Below are 25587 nucleotides of genomic sequence, written 5' to 3' on the forward strand. Positions count from 1 at the left end.
CATGGGTCATCACATTGGGGGCATTGACCATGATTGGGGGGAACCGAGTCTGAGGGGGGGGCACAAGCCGTTTTTCGGCAATTTTCCTATGGGATTTTTTAAAATTTCAGATCGATTGGGGGGCATTTGTCCCTATGGCGCTACGCCACTGCCACACCGCATGACACGCTACAGATTTTGGCGCACATGTATCACTGCATAGATGCTACTGTCTTAGAAAGCGTATTGGACTATATAGCTTATGTAAAAAGCTTCAAATCAGGAATTTAAAATTTGCAAAGAACATTATATTTTGTTTTGACTCAATCATAAAACACATATAGAGTGTCTGCGGAAGATATATAGGTACCAGAGATAGTTAGGGTTCCTTTTATACGCTAGCTGATCAATAGGCAATTATTGTTTGTTGTTATGATTGTTGATTATTTATCACATCTGCTTTATACTCTTGACGCGCGGCACATACCTCGGAACATTTATGAAATTTACTTTAGTTGTGACTTCTACAATTATGACAAAGTCATCATATCTATGTAATATTTAAATGATTACTTCTCCTGTTGATGCTGCTTTCATACAGAGCCCCTGATTGCCAGGTTAATTATGTGATATAATCATCTGAGTAACCAATCAGAATAGAGGTTTTAAAACTCTTAGCAATTTTATGCTTAATCTGCTTCAGCTCTATTGACTATACTTCTTACCATTATGTCATATATCAAAACATGATAGAGTCCTTTTGGAACCAATCAAAATTGTTCTTAAGAGGCTGATAACGCAGCTGCTAGTGCCAATGGGGTTTAAACTTTGATGGCTAAATGACTAATGTTGTGCATTTCAGTTCCACCAATCGATCAACACATGTTGAAAACGAGTGGAATAGGAAAAGCTGTTATGTGTCTGTATAAGCATCCAAAAGAAATCAGAAGACTAAGAGAAGTAGCTGGGAAAATTATAAGTAAGTACACAAATGACCGTTTGTGAAGGCTGATCTTGAATACAAAGACTTATTATTTAGCTTTGCTGCATCATAATATAGTGTTCATAAAAAGAGTTCAAAAAATGACCGTTTGTGAAGGCTGATCTTAAATACAAAGACTTATTATTTAGCTTTGCTGCATCATAATATAGTGTTCATAAAAAGAGTGCATCACTTTTAGTTTTAGAACATGGCAGAAACTAGAAGAATAATTTGTAGCTTTATACAAATATCTAACATTTTAGAACTGCTGACCAGGTGTATGTACATGAAGTTTGAACTTTCAAGTATCTGTGATGATTTAAATCAATAGGCCTGGCATGAAGTTGTGATTTGTGAGACTGTTGTTATTCTTCTATTCAAGGTCTAGCCCATGGCATTGACATGTGGAATCAGTAAAAATAAATCTGGGTTAGGGTGTAAAATCAGTTATGTCACTTGCGAACTATGATTGTTTAGGCTGATGCATTCTCAAAATAATCTTTTAAGATTATCTTTTAAAATAATCTTTTATGACACACTTAAAAGTGTGTCACACAGGAGTGGCGTACCATATTGTACAAGTGCTTTGTCAAATTTACTTTTCATGGGAAAAGAGATCAGTTCTAACTGGGTAATCTTTTGTCATTGTCACCGACAGATGAATGGTCTCGACCAATATTTGGAGTTGAGTCCAACTTCCATTCCATGACTAAAGAAGACAGACAAGCAAGAGACTTAGCGCAGTTGTCAACAAAGAGGAGAAGATTAAGGTAAAGCTAAGGACAGGGAAAATGCGCGATGCGCAAAAAACGCAGAAATTTGCGCATTTTGGGTATAATTTTGCATTTTAGATCCGACCGCAAATTTTAAGATTTTCTCAAAATAACCATTTTTCAAGTACTTATTTTCCAAAAACCTGAAGTTTTCACTAAAATCAAAGAATCCATAATGATCTGCAGCACAATCCATGTTAAAAAAAAGTATAGAAAATAGTCAGTCTCAAAAAATTGCAAGAAAATATAGAAGAAAAAAAGTTTACAAAAATTAATATATATTGCATAATTCGAATTTTGGTAAAAAAATGGGCAAAATGCGTATTTTCAAAAACAGGGGCGCGCATTTTACTCCCAAAAATCACGCATTTTCCCTATACTTAGGTAAAGCGCAGCTTTGTATTAGTTTCTTTTAGAATTTAACTAATCATTATGCAGGGTAAAGAAGAATTATGCATCGCACACTAGCACATTTAAACATGAATTTACAAATGGAAACATAACATGCATAGGCAGATATACCAGAGAAAAAACTCCGGACATATCTGCCTGTGCGGGACTTGAACCCCAGACCTCGCTTGTCTGGCGGCGCTCTAACCACCTGAGCTACACAGACTGTCCCTGATAAACAGGACTCAAGTCTGGTACTTATGGATATGAGCAGTCAAGGGTGAACAGTACAAACAACACATTACACACCAGTGTACGAGATCAATTAATGATGCTTACCCGCCAGCCTAATATAATCATACAAACAGAGGAAGAGGCTTATATTTCTTACAAGCATTTTTGGAGCTGAGATACGATTCATTTTGATAGTTCGAAAAGTGGTGGTAGGATGGTGTACCTCCCCAAGTAGAAAGAAATATGAAGAAAATGTGAAAACAAAGATGTGCTTGTGTTCAACTTTTGTTTGTTTGTTTGTTTGTTTGTTTACCCAGGTTGGTCCGTGAGGAACACATGCTAATCCATGGAAAACCATGGACCGTTCCAAGCTCATACAAATGCACAAGCCTGGATAGCCAGTGTAGGCTAATATATGCATGCTGGCCTAGATAGCTTTGATAAACAAAGCAAGAAATGGAAGAAAATAGCTAGGAAAAGGAGAAAAGAGAGAAGGCCACTCCCAAACACAATTGTACAATTTTACTCTTAGCCCTTACTTCGTGAGAAAGGAAACTGGAATTCCAATCTCAGGCCCCGATGCAAAGGCTGTTGTCAAATATCTTGATGGCTAGTCACTCTTGACACCCCTTTCTTCTTGCACTCATAACCTTTAACTTAAAAATTGCTTTTAAGATTCGGAGTTGAACTTTTGCAGACACTTTCAGGAAGGATAGATAGAAATTATTTGACAAAAATAACATTGCTTTGTTGTACCATCAGAGATTTCCGATCTTCTAATTAATTGATCAAAAGTCAGATTTCAAGTTGTTGGTTGACTTTGTTTTATATTCTTACTATGTTTATTTCTCTTCACATTGCAGTTCAACAGGTGAAAGTGCTGCAGCTGAAGCTGGTGAAAAGACTATTGAAAATGCCTTGACTGGAGAAAAACGGTAAGGGCTATCAGGGATGTAAAAAATGGGGAAATACAAGATTGAAATCTTTGAATGAAATGTATGATACAGAGTAAGATTTCAAAAATGACCAATTGAGCTATTTTTAGATATGAATAGTTACAGCGTCTTCACTATTATTTTGCTTGTTCAAATCCTGGATCTGTCCTGGTAAATGGAACCATTCTATAATGCAAGGTTGTAGGTTTGAAACCCGTTAACTTGGCCAACATGTTTTGTCCTTGGGCATGGCACTTTTATCTCGCTTGCCCCACTCCACCCATGTAAAATGGAGAGCTGTTCAGGGATAATCATACCAGAGCCATTATTGTTGACAGCCAAGTGGTGTGATGTATGTGGCAGCAGAATAAATATTCTGTTATAACGCATCTAATGCGCTATATATGGCTACATGTATTATTTTTGCTGTTATTATATCTACAGAGCATTGAGACCTGGAGACAAAGGCTGGGTAGGCCGAGCAAGAGTACCAATGCCATCCACCAGAGATTATGCGGTTAGACCCAAATCACAGTTAGAGAATGAATATGAATCAAGGGTAAGCAGGATTTAATGTAATTGGGAAGCTTCTTCCTGGGAAATTTAGAAAGCTTGCAGGAAATGTTCAGTCTTTTTTTTACAATTCTTCACGGATTTGGAGACTTATTAGACCTAGATACAAATGCTAGGATCATTTGTGATTTACAATTTTTTTTTGATTATAATTTTGTTTACATATTGTGATTTTGTATACACATTGTAATTTGTGTTCACTTCATTATGTGTCTAAGATTTAACATACATTGGTTTTGTATGCACTTCTTAATAATAATAGATTGTGAAGTGAACACAAATTACAATTGTATCCTTTTTCTGGAAACAAAATTACAACTTTTCAATTTTTTTTCCATTTTTATTTTAAATCAACGACAAATTATCCATTTTTTTAATAGATTTGTTCTCAATTGTCAAAAAAAATGCAATTAGAGCCAAAAATCGCATTGTTAGAAAACATGTATTGTACAGTACATGCTTGTGATCGTAAATGCTATCGCAGTCTGTGGCATATCATATTAGGGAAGTTGTGGGATTGCACAATCACCTAAAACGTCACATGAAATTTGTGGTTGACTGAACCTCCCTTATATTTTTCTACCCTAATGTATGTAGGGTCATCATTAGACACAATTTGAGGAAACAATACAAAACATAAAATCTAAAATCTGTGAATGCACCTTTAAGAAATATAAGATAGGATATAGTTTTTGCACTTAAATTGTAAAATTGTATTTTACTAAATGCTATAATGATGTTAATTTCATTTCACTGTATCTTTGTTATTTTAGGGCAGCGGCAAAAAGGAGAAAACACGACTAGACAAGCACATGCTGAGATTCAAAGAGATGAAGAATAAAGCTAGAAATAAGAATCCAAGAGCCATTACAATTAGTGTAGAAGGAAGAGGCATGTCATTATAGCACACGGGTGAATTTACAGGGATTATGGGTATTTAATGGACTTTTTGTTGAGATCAAGTAATGTCAGTAACAAGATGACAGGTGCATTTGATGCACTGTGCTGATGATGTATTGTCCAGCTATTGATCAAGTGTACTTTATGTGCTCTGAATACATATGTCTACACATTCATGTGTCCAGTGCATCCACTCAACATCTTAATTCTCTGCTTGAATGCAAGAAGATTGTAAGTACATAGTGATCAAACACTAACCTACATCCTTGTTGCATTGAATCAACGATAAACCATTGGAATATTTGAATGCTACAAGACGGGTCCAATTAGCAAAGCCACACTATGTCAACGGCCTTGTTAAATTTCTGTAAATGAATAGTTCATTGGTTTGGTTATTATTTATATTAGACACGGTTCCCAGCACAAATCTTGTCCAGTATGGTGCCAAGATTTCATAAGTCTTGGTATTGATCAACCAATCAGTACCAAATGTCTATATTTGCATACTTGGTAGCTACAAGTGTGAATAAAGTTGTGCTGGAACCTGTATATCGAGGGGTGAGAGCCAGAAAGCCTCAACTCACAATCACCTGCTCCCCACAAAATAAGCATAAAGTCGCCAGGGCACTATAGAAGATACTATCCATTAACCATGACAAAATTCAACAGAAAACAAAAGAAATCATGGAGGAAATATTAATTTTTGAAGGCCAAAATAAAGAACCAACTTTTTTGTGAGAGCTGGTCATAGTGAGTTATGGCTTTCTGGTTCTGAACCCTCGATATATGTATTTGCAAGGAGTATACTGTTTACCCAAAAAGTGGTGTCTTGTGTTCATATACAATCACTACGATAGAGTAGTCTGATCAATACTGGTGTTAAGGAGTATTTGTGTGTGAGTGCAAGAACATATTATGTGACATAGAATTGAATAGCTGCTACATGTACTCAACATACACTCTATTGTGGGATACATTTACTTTTATTTCTATTTCATTGGTTATTTGGAAGTTGGTTCATTTTATAATAATGCAAGTGGCTATTGCTTTTATGATTACATGACATTTTCTTACACTTGCAGGATGATATATATGACACGATCTGGTCCATGGGGGCCAAAGGCGGCAAATTTGAAACTGAGATAAAGGTAAAAATATGGAGTTAAAAAAACAATAAAATACATAAGAAAATAGACATCAAAAAACTCCATAACTTTAGAACCAAGTATGCTAGACCTTTCGTGTTTTCAGTAAATTATAGCATATTGTAAGTATAATGTAATAATTATAGTAACTCAATTTTCAAAAATGCCTCCTTTGTTCCCCATGGACCAGATCATGTCACATATATTATGCTAAGCAGCCAGAAACGCAATATGCTAAGTATATTATGCAGTACTTAGCCTCTATACAATAAACATGAAATGAAAGTACCTTGGGTTATTCCAATTGAAATCCATACACCCCCTATGGAAGATATGACCGCAATCTTCTACACAGGGAGTGTGAATTTTATATGGGGTTACCTGAATGGGTGACTCCATTTGAAATCTATACCCCCTGTGTAGGAGATAAAGGTCATGTCTCTCACAGGTGTATGGATTTCAGCTCAAATTTCAGATCAAAAACATACAGTAGTATAGACTACAACTTGAAGAAAAACGTTGCATATTTTGTTGAGAACTTTGTGGCTTTGCTTTTGAAACTTTTGAATGACTTTTTAAACCAATACTGAAGCAGAATGTCTGACATGGTGTATCTTATCTTATCCAACTGCAAGAAATTGAACGAGTCGTAGCAAAACACTTGCAGATGAGCACATGTTACTTGAAAATTGTTTATAATACAGTACATGTAAAATTGTGCATAAAATGCTATTGTGACGGGTAAAGGGATTTAGTCAGCTAGAGTATGTTGCAGTGATGAGGTTTCCATTTGAGAAATCATCGATGATCGCGTCTAAGCAATTTTACTAATGATTTTAATAACTGACGATAATTCTGTAATACAATATTCAGATATCTGAATGTTGATATTACTTGGGTTGTCTAGAGCATTATTTCTTTATCTATTCCTGCTCTATCTATATATGATTTTCTAAAAGTGTCAGCAAATAGTACCATTTATTTATTGGTTTACCTATTGGTGAAATTCCATAGTTATGGAGTGGCTGCTTCCTGGCTTGATCTGCAATCAACGTTTTTTTTCTTCAATGAAAAATAAAGCAACCATAAAATGATAAAGAAAAATGTAGAACTGCTTACTTTTGCCAGCATTTTTATGCTTGCACTTGGCATGAAAAGTAGCATCATGGTAATTCCTGGGAATTGCGTACAGTAATATATTGGTGGTGAAAAGTAATTTGGGTCACAGTTGAGCCTCAAGAAATATTTCAGTAAACACTGAGTAAACACTGAGCATGCGTGAGAATCGCTTTTCTGCAAAAGCGATCGAGTATAAATTCAGCTTAATCCTTACATCTGATGCAACTATTTTTTAACCTTGTCTAAATGTGATGCAATCTGATCCAATCAGGTGAGGAAGAAAATTCAAAAATTTAGTTGTCATCAATTTATTTAGTGCACTGTTGCTAAAACCCTTATGTCCTGGGCATACTTGGTTACTAGCTTGAATATCGGTATTTCTCATGTATGTTACTGTTCTTTGTTACCAGTGGTTGAAAGTGTCTTAATTTTGCAATGTTCATGTACTTATGTGTTGCCCAATATTTTTCTCCTCTATGTTATTTATTTTCAGTCTTCAACCAACAAAAAAAGCCATATTTTTGCACATAATAATACTGTGCAATGTTACTAAGTTTTACTGTGATGAGACTTTAGTGGCAAACATTTTGCAAGTGTAAAGTTAATAAATAGTGATGAAAATGAAATTAATCGAAAATGTTAATTAGTATGATGTAATCAAGAAAAGCAAGTTATTTATTAGAAAAAAACTTGACAAATATTTCAGGAATTTATTTAGAAATGCTCTTATTTATGAGCATACTGAGTTTTGATAAACTGAAGAAACAGAAGTTTCATGAAAATATCTTCCACATAGATTCATTGTGTGTGATTTGTATTTTGTTTGATACCATTAAAAGATTATTTGGTATGGCAAAAGATAGGTTGCTATGTTGCCATCCACAACCCACTTTTGTCCAACAGAACAAAAACAGTGAGCATGGAAAGCACCTATACTTCCAATTTGAGAAACATTGAATTATGTACCCAAATTATACAGTATGAAATGGACTTTCAATATGGTCTACTGACTGGCCTTCTTAAAGGAGTATTTCCTGATCCTACCATCCTCATTTTATGACATTTTCAGTAGATATCCACGAAAAAACTTATTCCCAAAATTTCAGTTGATTCCGACCACTGTGTGTAATTTCATTCTGGTACACCAGAATGTAATTCAAATTTGATAATATTTTTGCAAAACGAATTATAACCTGCAAGAACTTTTTGTACATAAACATTATGTGGCCAGAGGTTTCCAGTGGTTGAGAAAAGTGGGGGGATGAGGCTGTGGATCATGAAATGCCCTTTTGAGTGTTGGGGATGAAGTATTGGTGATTCACCTGACTATTTTCAGTACTTATATGCAAAATAATTGACATGATATTGATATCAAACAACACTGGGTCTTGCCTATTTACTGATCAAAGAGTAATTGCTTGCTCTGTTATATTGTTAGTATATTTTCTATGTATCTATAAACAAGTTCCACAAAACAAGCATGTGTTACAAAAAGGCTATGAAAGTGCTAAAACCCACTGGCCAGCCATGTATATACAGGAGAGTCTAATACTGTGAGAAAATGCTGACTAGTCCTGTAGAAATTTCCAAGGTGGGTTTGTTGGTTGACATTTTCTTCAATTTGGTGCTTTTTAAATTTTTAATCACCTTATTTGGGAACAAAATAGGTGCCATCCAGACTTGATGTTTTTTCTGTTGAGCAAAGGTCGATTGCTGGAGGGTAACACAGCATTTTGCAGGGTGGAGGGGGTAAGTTACATTTGAGTGGTCATGTGAAGTGCCATACAGCTAAAGCAACACCGCCATTATGGTTGGCCATACTTACGATTTATTTTTAAAGCTTTTACACCATGTAAGTAAGTACATGGATGAAAGTTGTTAGGTATTGGAATCTTGTTTTACTCATCTAGTGGTATCTTAATAAGTAACTCCTTATATTAAATTAAGTTGCAATCAAAACCTTTAAGCTAGGTGCCTGCTACATTATCAGTTCCTATTAAAGGAGTATTTTGTGATCCTTACATCCTCTTTTTATGGCATTTTTCAGTAGATATCCATGAAAACATTTTATTCCCAAAATTTGAGTTGATGTCGATTTTATGCGTTTGCGAGTTATGCGGGTTTACACATGATTATGTGTATTACACTGCTCCATAGGCCACTGTAGTAATTTCGTTCTGGTATACCAGAACAAAATTCAAATTTTACGATATTTTTGCTAAATGAATTAATCTGCAAGAAATTTTTGGTACATAAACATCATGTAGACAGAGGTTTCCAGTGGTATAAAAATCTCAATTAAAAAAAAGTGGGGGATGAGGCTGTGGATCACAAAATGCTCTTTTCATTACAATGCTTACTGATTGTAAACTTCCTTTGTGATATTGAACCCACCGTAACTTAATGCATTTTTACAAAAGGTTACAATACATAATAAATGTAAAGTCAAGTCCACTCCTTGGCCGGGAATCATTCCTATAAAAGTAGAACTGTGCTTAGGCCCCTATCATACTTAGTAGTTGCAACAAGCATAGCATTTTTTTGCATCTACATTTGTTGCTCTGTCAAAAATATGATTGCGGATATGTTGATCAAAAGTTGCTAGCATGCCAGCATCAAGTTGACCTTCAGGCAGCTTTCTTGTAACAGTCGATAGCTGCAACAGAACGCTGGTAGTGTTGGTGTACAATCACTACTGGCGTTTGATCACTATAATCCATTTGGCTTCCTTGAGAAAGTGACGTCAGTACTTTGTCACAGTTACTTCATGTGTGTACAGATGTACTACCACCTTTCTGAGTCAAAACCGCATAATTTATGTTCACTGGAGCATGCACTATCTTGAGGAAATCAAATACACTATACCAAAAATATTAATTTCTCGATCATTCGAGCATGAACGTACTGCGTGCACTGCGTAATGTCGCAAGTTAAGTGGAATGACACGATAGCGCGATCAAGTGTGCACGCACAGGAAATGCAGCTCTACCCAAAACGTATGTGGTAGGCGTTGTACGCCTGACGCAATTGTCATTGCGTGCCTATTGAGCTCTCTGGATCGAGAAACTATTATTTTAGTTATAGCAAATTTTTCCCCTCACTGCGACTGCTATTATATGATATTGCATAAATTTCAAAGTATTTGTCAACTACATGTATGTTCTTTAAATATGAGGGTCACAAACATAACAGGCATATCAAGCGGGTGGACAGGGTGGACGAAGTCCAGGGGCCTGAGCAAAAGCAATAAATAAAGGCTGATAAAGGAGATGTTAAAAGAGCCAGAACTGCTCCTTTTCCATGGGCCACCGAGGCTCTTGCTATGCATCTGCTCACAAATGAGCTTTTGTTCCATGTTTTCTTTTTTCCTCTCTTTTATCTTGATAGACATGATATATTTTATCTCCGTCATAATTTTGCAGGCCACTTGGTACATGGTACGCTTATAAAATATGCAATGTGTATTTGGAAGTATGTCTACTATTTTTATGTTTCATGGCAAGTTTAAGAATTATGCAGTTCAATGTTTAGTTAAATATGGTATCAATAAAATGTTTTGTACATAAAATGAAATGGTTTGTTTAATTTTGTGTCATTTATACAATAAAGTATGTCGACTTACTAGAAGGTGCAACAGGCTAATTTCTATACACAATTAAATCAAATTAAATGGACAGATTGTTTTGGAACTCACAAGGAATATTTATAATATACACATCAAAAGAAATAAGTCCCCCTCTGAACATGTCGTCATAACATTGTAAGGTTTCGTTTTGTACCAATAAAACTAACTTTGAAATAATTATATGACTGTTTACTAAGTGCTGTGTGAAAATGAGAGATTTCCATGAATCCAGGGCTGAATGAGCCTAAATTGAAAGCAAAAACTGCCCTTGGCCTTTTCAAAAGTCACAAAGTAGGCCTATGCTTGTCACAAAAGTTGATTCATGGCTTGTTACTAATGGAAAACCCCATGTGTTTGAGTGCAGTTTAAAATCCTCACCAAGTGAACATTTACTGTAATGTGTATCGATTCTTGATCATTCAGCCATGCAAATTCCCTTAGTGCAGAGTTCAGCACAGTGAGTTGTAAGATGGCCAGTTCCATTCCTTGTCCCAATACGCCTTGCAGTTAACAAGCATAAGCCTACTTTGTGACTTTTGGATAGGGCAGTTTTTGTCTTCAATTTGGGTTCATTCAGCCATGAAGTCATGTACATCTTTCATTTTCACAAAACACTTAGTAAACAATCATATAATTATTTCTAAGTAAGTTTTATTGGTACAAAGTTTTACTTTACGATGTTATGACGAAATTTTCAGAGGGGCACTTATTTCTTTCGATGTGTTTATATTGAATGGCTTTGAGTGTGATACTATTGGTTATCCTTTAGTTGACAAGAATTCTGTAATCTCATTGGTCAAATACCACTTGGATAAAAATCTGTATTACATACCTACTCATTAATATACAGGCACTGAGGTAATATTTGTCATTACCAGCTAGTCCTTACATGCGCCCCTCTGAAAAACATAAGCAATATCCCTAAGATTGTGTGCATGCTTCACACACGGCAAGGCTGGTCTGTTGATGATAAGCAAGGAAGAAACTGGCTTACATTTCAGTAAGATTATCAAACTACATTCCTTAAAAAAAGTTTACGAGCAAGTCGGATGCTATAGAATTCGCCGGTAGAATTCACGTTCACTAAAGGATAAAATCGTTACCCTCTGTTTGTTCTCACAATATACAGGAAAATATCTATGGTCTGGTGCCACATTCCATTCAGCTTCATGAAATACGGCACCAAACCCTAGATATTTTCCCATATTTTGTGAACAGACAGGGTAACGAATTTTATCCCCAATTTGTTCAACAGAAAAAATAACACAGGTTTGAGGTTGTATCACACAAGGCCTTGGGCATTGATACAAGAATATATTTCCCAATTGTGAAGATGACTGACAGCAATTTGCTGTCATAGTGCACGTTAGAATATGACCGTTGCTGGGTCACCTGGATCACGCTTTCTTTGTTACGAACCACTGATCGAAATGATCACAACACAAAACCTATGGCATATCAAAATTCAGAACAGGTGTATGAGCCCAAGCTTGGAGCAGTAACCAATTTACTAACGTGCACTACGACAGTGAATACCGGACCAAGATAGGTTGTTTATGGGTGGTACAAAATCAGATTCCAACGGGTGTAAAATAGTTACCACTGGGCAATTCGAGATATCCAAGGTCAAAATTTATACAGGGGTCAAAATTTAAAACTTGTCGAAACCCGTACTTTGATCAGCTCGTAATCGGCGAGCCTTATAACATCACAGATTAATATCAAAATATTTTATTTTGAGAACTTGTCCATCTCAAGAATAGTTTGACCACCTAGAATGACTCAAGTGTTGCATAGGTAACACAGCAAAATAAGGTCATTGCCAATTGAGTCCTATTGATGTTGACCTACTGGTACTTCCCAGAGGTTACGAGTCATTACAGTTGGTTATAACTATTCATTATTAGATTTAGATAACAATGCCACCCAAGAATTTGAGACCATTTTCATCAAAATTGGAGCATTTTATCTCTATATACAAATTTAACCTTTGACCTTTTGGTTGAAGCTAAGTCAGTGGGTTAAACTACATTTTCTGAATCCCTATGATCAGAGGAACATTTTGGTATGGGTTTAAAAAAAATTGCAATTTTGAATTTTGACCCCTGTTCAAACTTTGACCTTGGAAATTCTACACCCCAATTTCATTTTGTACCACCTGTAGAATAATCAATCAAGTAGAAAGATCAAAACATTCAACTGCACTCACCAGGTTATTTAGCGAAGAAAACTGGCAAAACCATCTAACCCAATTAAAAAATAGTTTGCAGTCGGACTATCAAATGCAATATATTCTTGGCTCATGTGAAAATAAGGCATTGCCAGAGGTACACTATTTTGGTGTCAGATTCAATCCCATTCAGAAAAGAGAGAACCATTAACTAGTTGATGTAATGATGACATAATTGAGACACACTTGCTTAATTCAATAAATCAAACAGACAACAGAATTATAATAACAAATGTAATTTTATTATTCTAGTTATGTTTTGCACTGGTGGAATTGTCACTGTACATCTATATCACATATTTACAAAATATTGTACAAGCTTCAGCCACTATTAAAAAAAAATGAATAAAATGTTTAACTGCTTGAATCCTAACACTTGACACAACATGTATGTTAACCAAGATAAAGAAATCCACTGACCATCCAGGATTTGAACCTAGAACCTTCGGTTTACCAATCCGATGCTCTTCCAACTGAGCTAATAAGCCAGCTGGCTAGCATTCATGTTGCGTCACAAAGGTTAGATTTTCAAGCAGTTTGTGATCAATTCAGTAATTATATACTTTACATAATAATAATACTGCCGTATGACAGATATAATTCTAAATACTTATGTAATTGGAGCACCAGAAAATGTTTTACAGAAAACACAATATCAACTTGTCAGCTCATTTTCTCAGAAAGAAGAAAAAAGATGGGTCATTCATTATGCGCTGGTTGGTGGTGAATGATTTAAAACTATACTAACATATGCTTCCAAAAGTTTAAGGAACATTTCTATATTATGTGAAGATATCAAGATAATTACTGAATAAAATGTGATAGTTATGACTGTTATGTGATCATGTCATGTAGAAAACTAGAATCTTTTTAACCAAATAAAAATATATTTACAAGTACATACAAAGCACACCATGGACAAATTAATACTGCACCCAGGGCCAGGGCATAACTTATGGTGGATACAAAACCAGACTTAAAACAGCAAGCAAATTTACATCACATTGCTGCGAACTTCATTATCCTTTTACAGAGCTTGGTGCACCCAACTGCCTGAATGATACATTCCAGATCTATATATTTTGATTTCATCCATTGTTTTTCACCACACCTTACCGTTAGGCTGTGTAGTCGTTGCTGGCATTGTTGAAAGCTATGTACACAACCCCATATTAAACAAGATGGAAAAAGCTGTACCCATGTAAATAGGTGAACCCCTAGCAGTATCAAAATGAAATAATATCACTGACATACACTATACATAATAGAAGAATATTGAAAATTAAAAAAGAAACCCTCCCACACTTCTTTTATATTTCAATAATACTGATGAAACTTTTTTGTACAAAATCTTTGCCATTCAAATTTTGTTTATGATCCTATGGTCCTAACCCCGGAATAATGAAAACCTTTGGGCCTTGTAAGTGCTAAAGTGATGGTATAAAGTATACAACATACATATTTAGAGAAGTTTTGGAGAAAATCCAAATTATTTGCGACATTCTTACATAAAAATGTTTTTAAATTCATTTTAAAAATCTAGATTAATATCTCGCAACCCATCTTTATTTGTTTTTATTTTACTACCTTTGAGAAGTTATTCACCAAAAACAGTTGGAAAATTCTGAATTTTGTCAAAAAAAAATATAATAAAATCATCGAAAGCATGATTCTCAACTAACTTTCAATTTCAAATGATTTTCACAAACATTGCTTTGTCAAAAAAAAAAAGATTTTCTCCAAAACTGAGAATTTTAACACAACTTTGACGTCACAGATGGGTTTGTCAAATGCCTGCCATTTTAAAATAAATTATGTATACTTTTATATATCCTTTAGACCGACAATTTTAGAATTATCAGGCCCAAAAGTTTCCATATTTCAAGGGTTAAGACCCAATTTATCTCAATTAAAATCATGATTTTGATTTTACAACAGAATAGAAGTGCCCTATAGGCATGAGGGTGTTGCACATTTTAAGTTTACACTTCAAATGCACAAGTCTTTACAAAACTGAAACTGTTCATGTTTCTGTTAACATTGTCTTGTTTTTACTATTCAACAGAAGTTTCCGTTCACTCTTTGCTACAATTTTATTGATTTCAAATTTTGTTGTTGGTGCAAATAATCTCATAAACTTGACACAATTCAAAATCATAATCTAAAAACACTGGCCATGGTTAAAATTTGAGTATGGAATTGGAGAAAAAAGCATGAACACAGCAAACTTTTATTCTGCCAAGTTGCCGTGCTTAGTGCAAATCAGTTTCACAAATTTACTTGATGCATGATAGCATTTAATCTTTTTGGAAAACATAATGCACATAAAATAAAAGAATCAACAACTTGATTTGATTTATATCAGAAACTTACGTAAAATATTCAACAATAATTACCGACACATCAAAATCAAAATAGTTAAAAAATAATATATAAATAAAACAATGATCCAATTTGTCCAGTTTTGTATTGTTTTATCTCTAACGCTAGTATGGTATGAAATTGATCGGCTACATTGTATAAGGACAACGGATGGGATGCATTATCAATGATATAATGTAATTAAGTTACGTGCTGCCATCATTTTAAGCAACATTTGCACTTCTAAGCTCACATGTTAACTTTATGGGATGTTACAATTACCCCATCCAATGTCCATATACAGTATAGTAGTAGTAGTATCAACAGCTTAATTTTCCCACATATCCCCAATAAAGTAGCAGATTCAATACTGTGCCCCGTCTCAAGTTGAGAGTAACGTCATCTTGGATTTTGTAGTGACAGACTCGAATCACTGTGGTTGCGTTGCCAGAGTACGGACAAATCGGCCTTCTAGCTTCTGCGCGTGTGTGTATACGCCTCACAGGATTAGGTTATCTGCCACTACGAAATCCAACATGGCGTTACTCTCAACTAGAAACGAGACAGTATGTTAAATGTAGCAAATTTATAAAAAAATTACTTCCATTGATTTCTGACAGAAACAAACACTAGTTTGTATAAAAAGACAAAATGTATCGAGGTAAAAATGGTTGCATGATATGAATAGTCACACAAAAAAATTTCTCATTGATTGGTTTAAAAATATTGAAAATGATGATAAAAAGGTTACTGACTAAAAATGTTATAAAAGAAAGAATTTGAAGGCATTGATATCCTGAATATTGCAAGTAGAGGCTTGGTTCTCAAATCCAGTAGCGGTGTACTATAGCTCTGATGAGTTGAGTGGTTGGATGGTAGCAACTTCATAGAACACTCTGGAGAAAACAAAACATTTACAAGGATTATTCTTCATCAATGGTATCTAGGTTTGTCATCTGATTGCACACAGGGAGGAAGTATCATTGATCATCAATTTTTCAGATTCTAACACCCCTGGTGATTGACAGGTAGTCAATCCAGCAGTGTGATTGCACTTATTTTAAGAATCCTGGGAATTTCCAATGAAAAATCCTGAAACAGCATTGCCTTTCCTATACTTTGGTACAGGGAAGAGGAAAAAAAATCCCGAAATCTGGGTCAAAAACCTCTACGATTATGGATAAACCCTGATAAAACACAGCACTCAGATAATAGAAGTGTTTTATTAGAGTTTAGTCTTGGAAAGGTCCCATGTGATGTTCAATGTTTTGGAAATTCTCCCATATTGGATTTCAAACATGTATGCGGACGAAAATGGTGACATTCTTCCGCAATACTTTGGCAAAGGCCCCTAACAAAACAATTGCCATCTTTATTCAAGAGCATTACAAATGTTTTCATTGGACAGTGCCAAAACTGGACACTTGGCAGGTACCATAATATATTACTTACTTGTGGGAATACTTATTTCTGATGGTAGCAAGCTGTGTGTTGGGTTCAGCTGTCAGCATATCATTGAGTTGTTTCATACACCCATGGAGATCACACTCCTTGTAACCAGAGTAATGTTCTAAAGTAGCATCCTGTAGAGGGTTAATCAGAATTGAGAGAAATATCAGTCAAGCTTTGGTACTGTAACTTATAAGTAATTCTTGGCCAAGATCGAACATTATTAACACTAGTGGCTCTGCCATAAACACATACGCACATAGCGCGCTACAGAAGAAAGCATACACACGCTTACATTGCGTACACAACACGCATGTTCCAGTTTGGCCAAGAAATACTTAATTTACCTGTAGGGATGGATGTTCCTAGTCCCCTGTAACTTTTTCTCTCCCGCTGCTCTCATCTCCTTCAACCTACCCAAGGATGAATTTATTGTGTTGTGATCATCATACATGTGTAAGCATTGTTATGGCAGTGTATCCACTATGTGTACGCTATGTGTACGCCAATAGTAAATAGTCAGAAGAGCCGGAGAAAGGCACTCTACAAATTTTTCTTAGGGAATTTAAGGCGAAACATTAATTTTTCTTCGAGGGGTAAAACAAAGGGGGGGGGGGCAATATGATTGTAGCTTTAGATTTTATTTCCACCAGACAGGACTTACCCATTTTCCTGTTTTCATCATTTTGAATGCAAGCATTAGTGTTGCGCTGGCTAATAATGAATCCTGGATCTCCATGAACTGGCTGTACATAAGGGACATCTCCAAGATGAACCGTGCTAGGGTTAGCACCTGCATGGAAGCATGGCAAGACTGAAAGAAATAAGATAATCACATATAGCATACATTAGTAAATTGAAAGGAATGGCAGAACACCTATTGGTCACTAAGCTCACATATTCTACTCCCTACCTGCCAACTGTTTAGCAATGCCTTACATTTGGGACTAACATCATCATCATCATAATAAACAGGTTTCTGTTTATCTATGTTAACAAGTTTGAGATTAAAGCCAATTTTGGAAGCTGGTAAAATTTCTGTTGAGCTCAAAAAAAATTCCAAGATAAAAATTTGTCCAGATTTAACTGTTTTACCAAACCAAAATGTCCAATGTAATATTTACCTTTGCAAATCTTCTGAGGAATCTATAAGATAGTGGAACACCTAAGTTGAAGTCGACCTCTCTCAGTACGCTCATCTCCATGTCAATGAACTGTTGTCTGTCGTACGCATCATCACAGATGTAGATAAAGTCATCTAAAGCTGGGGGACACCGCTCCTATATCAACACAAAACAATCAGGAATTACATTGTCAGTCATCTGCATTCATCTTCAATACATGGATGGATATCACTAAATTTGCAAAACGATTGTGCAGCAAGTCAATATGCGTAAAGTGTGTTTTGGCTCAAAAGAAACATTCCAGGTCTACCAGTACCAAACTACCAATATCTCGTATTCCCTGTTTCACTCCCTTGTGGCCTCGCAACATGATCCCACATAGAAATTTTTTCACATCACAAAACGTTGTTCTCACCGACAACAGAAACACTGATTAATGCTGGTTTCATACTTTCCTGCCGCTTGCAAGATGATTTTGCTTTAATGCACAGTCGCATCAGAAACGCTAGCGGTGACCAGCGGCATGCCGATATATCGATCACTCCACCACTTTGCCGCAGCAGCAGCTACGCTAGGAGTTGATCTCAAATCAAACTTGGAGCAGGTGCCGCTCTGACGTATGACAACAAAATAAAAACAATTTCTGAGTGGTGCCGAGTGTCAACATTGACATACAGGGTGATGCTGCTGCCGCTCAACGGCGTACCGCTCCGCTTGTAGAAAAGTGCAAGCGGCATGACGAAGCGTCACGCCGCTCAGCATCAAGCGGCAGAAAGTATGAAACCAGTATAAGTGTTAGTGGCATACTCACATCATATTTACAAGCTATAAACAATCCTGTAGCACCAAGTAATTGCAGTATATCTCTAGACACTTTGCATTTCATAAGGTACATATCCACTAGTTTAGTGGCTAGATAGAGGGTCTCGTGATTCAGTTCAAAGTTCTCTTGGACCTCCACCATCCAATCCACTAGCACCGCTCTCATGTGTCTCGTAACTTCTGTTTGTGTGTTGAAATAGCATGTCACCTTGCACATCTCCTATGGAAAAAAATTGCAATTCAAGCCAAGTTATAAATTGGAATTATGGAGTACATACAAAACTTGACAAATTTGCTTCAAGGACATAGCAACAAAGGAGGAGTTGATGTCAAATGGGACACTGACAAACAAGTGGTGCATTTGTGAGTTGCTGAAAAGATATCAATTTCTTGAAATGTTTGCGATTTGAAAATAACAATGCTTTATGCAGCTTGTGACAATTTGCCATGTAGCACTAACACTCAACAAAACTGTTTTGATTAGCATTTTATAGAGCAGGGTTCAGTGGGTTGCAAACCACAATACATTGGGCAGGGACTGCCTTTTGAGGAGAGCGAGAGCAATCACTCTCTACTGCTCTCCTTAAATCTGATATAGGAGAGTGATTTTTAGCTCCTCTAGCTGAACATTCTCTTACATTCTATTGTAAATGATTTAAAAACAGCTCTCCTTGAAGCCTCCAGAAGAGCTATTAAATGCTCTCCTGCAGATTCCAAAACTACCCAGGCAAAAAATCATAATATATCAATTATGCATTTTTGATATTTGGTCCACCAGGAATTGAACCAGGGACCTCTTGCACTAAAGCCCAAAGACCTTAACTGCTGGGCTACGCTTCTCTTACTTCTACTTTTAATCCAAGTAATTTACGAATATGACCACAAACCTCTCTTTCTTTCAGATATGTAAAGATGTCCCGAGCATAGACTGGTGCCTGATTTGGATCTTCTTTGTTCTCCTCATCAATGTCAACAAAAACAGGGGACTCGGATTCATCCTCATCCATACTGATAGCTGCCACCTGATGATATCAAAATAACACAAAAATAAGTTTAAGATACAAATACTCATTTTGGAGGGGACGGGAAAGATACAATTTTGTCCTCTCCTCACAACTGTGCCGATTATTACACAAATTACTAGCCAATTACAAAGTCAACTTGACTCTGAAACCATATAAAAACAACAATGTTTTGGACACAGAACTGTTTTTCTTAATGATGCAATCTTATACAAGATCAACAAAATCCTGTAAAGCCACATAATACATTCCAGAATAAGAGGATGTCATTGTGATGTGATTGATGGTTCCTTAGCCATGTACCAATATACACTAAATGTGTCTCAACTACTGATACACTGTTTGCTGACATCAGTTTGGTTAATTTTTATACATGGATAAATTCCTGTGATTGCACCTTTTGAAAATAAACTTGCTTTCATGTTATGTTACAGAAAAGACTATCATTACTGTTTTAAATTCTGAAGATAATATTCTTGAGTTTAAACTGGCAGAGAGAAACAGCACTCCTTTACAGTGATCAACGTGCAGTGCACACCCAATTTATTGCATAATTAAAAAGAACAAGTCACATCACAATCACATGATGCCATGCAGCTTGGTTAGCGATTGAGAAGTTATTGTTTCATAGGTTTTCACAATATATTTCAATCGGCCAATCACAGCTCAACTTATGTGTACACAATAAAAAGGTAAACAAGTGCCGGTCTTCTCTGCAAAGTGTAGAAGTACTCAGTGCTTTTACTTACTGCATTTTTAATTTCTGAATCATTTAATTGTCTATTCTTCTCATTCATTATTTCCACTTCACTAGATACTGTGCTACTGCAAAAGGATGAGAATAATACAATACAATAGTTTAGACACACATTTTTATCAGGTTTTACTATAATCATATACATGTAGGTAAACTAAAAGTTCAAGTCCCAGATCAAGGAAGATGGAAAGCACTCACTCAAACCACACCAGCGCTATAGGAGAAATTTCATTTGAATGAACACAGCTGCCAACAGTATGACAATTGTACACACTGTGTGACAAACACCCGCTTGTGCGTAACCAATGTAACGCAGAGGTGAATCCAACCATGCAAACTCACTTGTGAACATCACTGTTGGCAGCTATGTTCATTCAAACAGACATGAGAATGGCTTTTTTGGAAATGGCATTCTTGAAAGGTCTTGGCCCAGTCCCAGTTTATTTCAAATGTGAAAAGAGCAGTGTTACTTTGAGCTAAAGTCGAGTGTTACTTTGAGCTCAAGTCAAGTGCTTTGTTTGGCCAACAAGGTGCCAATATTTCAGGACACCATTCGTTTAGCCAACATGCAGCATGGGTGCTAAATCAGTGAAGAAGCACATAGAAATTAGAATGCAGATATTGACCCTTTGCACGGTCATCTCAAAATGAGATTCTACCCCAAGTGTGTGTTGTTGCTAGAAAAGTGAGCGAATAGAAATGCACTTTTTGTTTTGTATGCCTTTGGAGAACCTCGTTTTGGTTGTGTCCGAAAGTTGAATGTTCTGACCTCTCTTGGTGACTTCATATTTACTGGTTTTTTTTATTGTGATGGACAGTGTGCTGCTACAAGAGCATGATCAACTAGACACCAATATGAAATCATATAACCTAACAAACCTTTGAGATGATGGTTCTGATTCTGAAGTACATGGTTGTGATGACAAGATGATTTCTAAGCTATCCTCTAGACAGTCATAATCCATCTCTTGTTGTTTGACAACGACATCCTCCTCCATAGGCTCAGGTACGCTAATCACTGGTTTGGGTGCTGCCTTGACCTCATCCGGCTTCTTGACGTTGCTGGTGGTTTTCTTTGTGCCAATTTTAGTTGGTAGCTTCTTGGTAATTGCATCTTTCTTGGAGACAATAGCCTGGATATACAAAGTGATGGTCAAAAAAGTAATTTTAACATAAGTTTGACATAATTATCTGCGGCCTTCATTCATGGGTTCTAAGATGGCAAGAAGAATCAGTATCTCACAATGATTCTTGTTGTAACCCCATGGCATGCATATCATCAAGTGTTAAACATCTTTTGATTCTCATGAAAATGTGTTTTGTGAAAATACGATTCTCACAAAACATGATCACATTAAGCTATCCAATATATAATGAGAATAATGAGATCAATATAATAATTTACATGAACATCTAGGCTATCATCTGTTCAAAATCTTGGTTTGACTAGGTGGGCAACATGTTCAGCTTTTGTATTATCATGTGTCAGAAAATTGCCATTTAAAGACTTACATTTGTGATGTCTCCAAAAGCTCGCTTCTTTGATGGATTTTTTGCTGGAGAACCATCTGATCTCCTCTTTGACCTTGTGAAAGGTGCATTCTTTACAGCTCCAACTTCTTGGTGAATCTATGACAAAACATACAAGAACCTTTATTACAGAAAAAGTACGTGGCTTTCTAGAACATATTGATATTTTACATATTTAGGCCGATACAAAAATCCTTAATAAAATCTGCATACACTACTCTTGCCAAATTTAATTCTCAAAGACTACATGTTTGATTAGAAAGCAAAGAGTACGTCCACATGCATTCCACACACACAACTTGAAAAAATAAACCAATTACGGTACATGCTAATCTGTAATACTAGCCAGCAGATCGCTAAGGTTGGAGCTTCTGCAAAGTACGTACATGACGCTCAGCATATATATGTACCGTACTGAAACTGAATGAACATGTAATGTACATGGTACGGTACATGTTTAAAAATAAAAAGAGCAAATTGATGTAGAGTATTTACCTGGATTGGAATATTGCTTTTCTTTTTGTTACGCATTGTGAGAGGCATCTTGCTGCTGAATATTCTCTTCTGCTTTCGACAATGTAAAATCTGCATAAAGAATTCACATCAAAATGTAACATTATCTTTGTAGCCTAGTGATAGGTTAAAACAATGGGCTACCAGGGATTCCAATGAGCAAAATGAGTTTGATGTTGATTAAAATCAAAATTCATTTTTTCTATCTCATTATATGAGCTATTCTCAGAGCTTTATTTTGCTGAAAGTGAAAACCACATCATAATTAGACAAATGGTTCCAGAGATATGGCCATTTTAGTGTTGCTCAGAGAACAATAAAATACAAAGGAAGTTGATACTATTACTGATACTGAATACTGATTGTATCTCAAAATCAATAATCCCAACATCTGACTCATTTTGCTTGATCACATCACATTTTAGAGTATTGATGTTTCCATGAAGTTTACTGGCAAGATTCCAGTGTTATACTCTGGCAATTTATGCATTGAAACAATTCTGTGTCTTATCTGAAGCGTCTTTGTACTCGCGTGCAGGTCCAGGTCGCATCAAGTGCTCAAATGCACCCTTCATCTAGATGCCGCGATTGCTTGACAACCAATGCATGAGTGCATTTTGAGGGAAACCGAAGGCCGAACACCCCCAATTTTTGTTCCATGCCTGTATCAAGATGGCAGTCGAGTTCCAATTCTCTTTCTTTAATTCTGTATTTTAGTCCCTAGGGTGGTCTAAAGGAATAGATCACCGATCATCTTTTCATGTGAAGATTGTGCTGATTTTATATAAAAGAATTTTTAAAAGGGCATTTTGTGATCCACAGCCTGCCTCATCCCCCACTTTTTTCAAAAAAAAGTTGAGATTTTTATACCACTGGAAAATGGAAACCTCTGGCTACATTTAATGTTTGTGTACCAAAAATTCTTGCAGATTAATTTGTTTCTAGCAAAAATATTGTCAAATTTGAATTTTGTTCTGGTACACCACACCAGAACAAAATTACAACAGTGGCCTATGGAGCAGTGTACAGTGCATAATTCGCAAACACAAAACAAACTCGGAATCAATCAATGCAAATTTTGGGAATAAGCTTTTTTTGTGGATATCTACTGAAAAATGTCATAAGACTATGCTAAGATCACTAAATACTCCTTTAAATTACGATTATTTTTTAATAATTTTTCACGACAAAAACTTCCAAGAAAAACAGCCACAGTGGAGGATGCCGGCGCAGCCGGTATCCACTACAATAAAAATATTGGCCAGCCCATCCATGGCATTATGACACAATATTGGATAGGCAAAAGACAAAATCCTATCTTTTATTCTCATTCTTATTCAGTTTTAATGTAATTTTTGCGAGAAAAACTGTCTTTTTCAGAAAAAAATAAAGTTACTTTTGTGAGGACATCCCCGTTGTTTTAAATGAACGGAACCATCACGAACATCTAAGCCGCCGAATCGCGTTCTTAGTTCTCACATGTGTATTACGCGAACGCATTATCGTGTGATCATCGAGGAGCAACAAGCATGCCGCCGTTGCGTGGCGGTGCGCGCCCTGACAAATATCACTATCAACTATTGTGAGATATTATACACCAGAAAACCAATCAAATTATGTGAATTCTTTACAAGACGCACCCATTGAATAAGAATTTATAATAATGTTCAGTACTACAGTGATCATTTCTGGCTCATGCTCATTTTTGAATTTATCGAAGGAGCCCTTGCCCCTTCCCTCATTTCTAATTAATTTAAACCTGAACACCAAAAGATTGAAAAGTAAAGACTAGTAAGTGATGTAAGTGTTTGGCAACTGTTTAACCTGGATGCAAAACTTGGGGCAAAACTTTATAAATTACGGCACCTTCACATGTTCATGCCCTTGCATGCGCATGCTTGAAAACTCCCAATTCCAAAGCACGAAAGAAATACTTTCAGTCCTATTATAATAAGCTACCAGGATCACCCCAAATAATTTAAAACTCAAATAATATACACATCAGTCATCACATGTATTTTATGTATATTTTCAACACACTGAACACACACAAAGTATGTGAATTCTCAATTGAATTGGATCACCACGTCGACAGGCTTGTGAACAGAACATGTCACATGAGAATGTTGCAGTAAGCTTACGATTTTTAAAACACTTAATGGAGAGTAAATCTGCATTTCCCCCATGAAATATTGAAACAATGTATACCTTATATCATCTTCTCTACAATAAAAACAATTCTTTTAAATTTCTGCCGTGTACTTTTAATATATTTACCTGTTTCTTCAATCGGCTCTTGCTGCTTTCGCCTCGGAACTTCTCAATAACATGGACGCAGATTTTTTAAAATACGCGTACTTAATTACGTCATGTGTGCGCTTGCGCAGAATACTGTTCTTTGTGGATGCTTGTTTACAATCTCTGATTGGTCAGTTTCGTACAAAACTATCCAATCAGCATCAAGTTTTAAAGTCAGCATTATCAGGCAGAGCATGTCAGGATTTTTGTTTTACTGATTGTGTGCTGCAATATTAATTAAATCGCTGATCTTTTCCCCGGATCTTTTTATATTGATAGATTATAGAAATGATTGATGGCATCTTACTATAATTTGCCTAATGTTGTATGTATGTATGTATGTGTGTAAAAGGCTCCGTCAGTTTTGATCCGAGCCTCGCCAAATTCGCACGGGGGATGCAGAAAAATACGGGGAGTGTCGTAAGCTACCTTCGGTCGAAATCGGAGCTCGAAGGTCAAAGGTCAAATTTTAAACTTGGTCCGATTGGGCTGTAATTCATACGGGAGATCAAGGAAAATACGGGGAGTGTCCTAAGCTACCTTCGGTCGAAATAGGAGGTCGAAGGTCAAAGGTCACATTTTAAATTTGGTCCGATTGGGCTGTAATTCATACGGGAGATCAAGGAAAATACGGGGAGTGACCTAAGCTACCTTCGGTCGAAATCGGAGGTCGAAGGTCAAAGGTCAAATTTTAAACTTGGTCCGATTGGGCTGTAATTCATACGGGAGATCAAGGAAAATATGCGGAGTGTTCTACCCTACCTTCGGTCGAAATCGGAGGTCGAAGGTCAAAGGTCAAATTTTAAACTTGGTCCGATTGGGCTGT

At 36.1% G+C, this 25587-nt stretch overlaps 1 protein-coding gene across 1 annotated transcript; it reads right to left on the minus strand.

Annotated features, from left to right (window-relative positions):
- Window positions 1-13105: 13105 nt before the first annotated feature.
- LOC140155628 (G2/mitotic-specific cyclin-B3-like) lies at window positions 13106-24850 on the minus strand. The gene is made up of 11 exons (XM_072178544.1): window positions 24741-24850; window positions 22446-22535; window positions 21933-22049; window positions 21300-21553; window positions 20413-20488; window positions 19529-19663; window positions 18631-18861; window positions 17820-17975; window positions 17360-17509; window positions 16699-16829; window positions 13106-16142 (listed from the first exon to the last, which is right to left on the minus strand). Exons 2-11 carry the CDS (start codon window positions 22491-22493, stop codon window positions 16091-16093), a joined length of 1350 nt encoding a protein of 449 aa, XP_072034645.1. The 5' UTR covers window positions 22494-22535; window positions 24741-24850; the 3' UTR covers window positions 13106-16090.
- Window positions 24851-25587: the final 737 nt, after the last annotated feature.

Source organism: Amphiura filiformis, chromosome 6 (assembly GCF_039555335.1).
Source record: "Amphiura filiformis chromosome 6, Afil_fr2py, whole genome shotgun sequence".
NCBI classification, from domain to species: Eukaryota; Metazoa; Echinodermata; class Ophiuroidea; order Amphilepidida; family Amphiuridae; genus Amphiura; species Amphiura filiformis.

Excerpts from the sequence above, each read along its gene's own strand:
- LOC140155628 (XM_072178544.1), bottom strand. The coding sequence starts at position 22,493 with ATGCCTCTCACAATGCGTAACAAAAAGAAAAGCAATATTCCAATCCAG. Across the intron at positions 22,050-22,445 it reads AAAGCAATATTCCAATCCAG|ATTCACCAAGAAGTTGGAGC; the intron begins GTAAATACTCTA and ends GTTTTGTCATAG. Across the intron at positions 20,489-21,299 it reads TCAGAACCATCATCTCAAAG|TAGCACAGTATCTAGTGAAG; the intron begins GTTTGTTAGGTT and ends ATCCTTTTGCAG.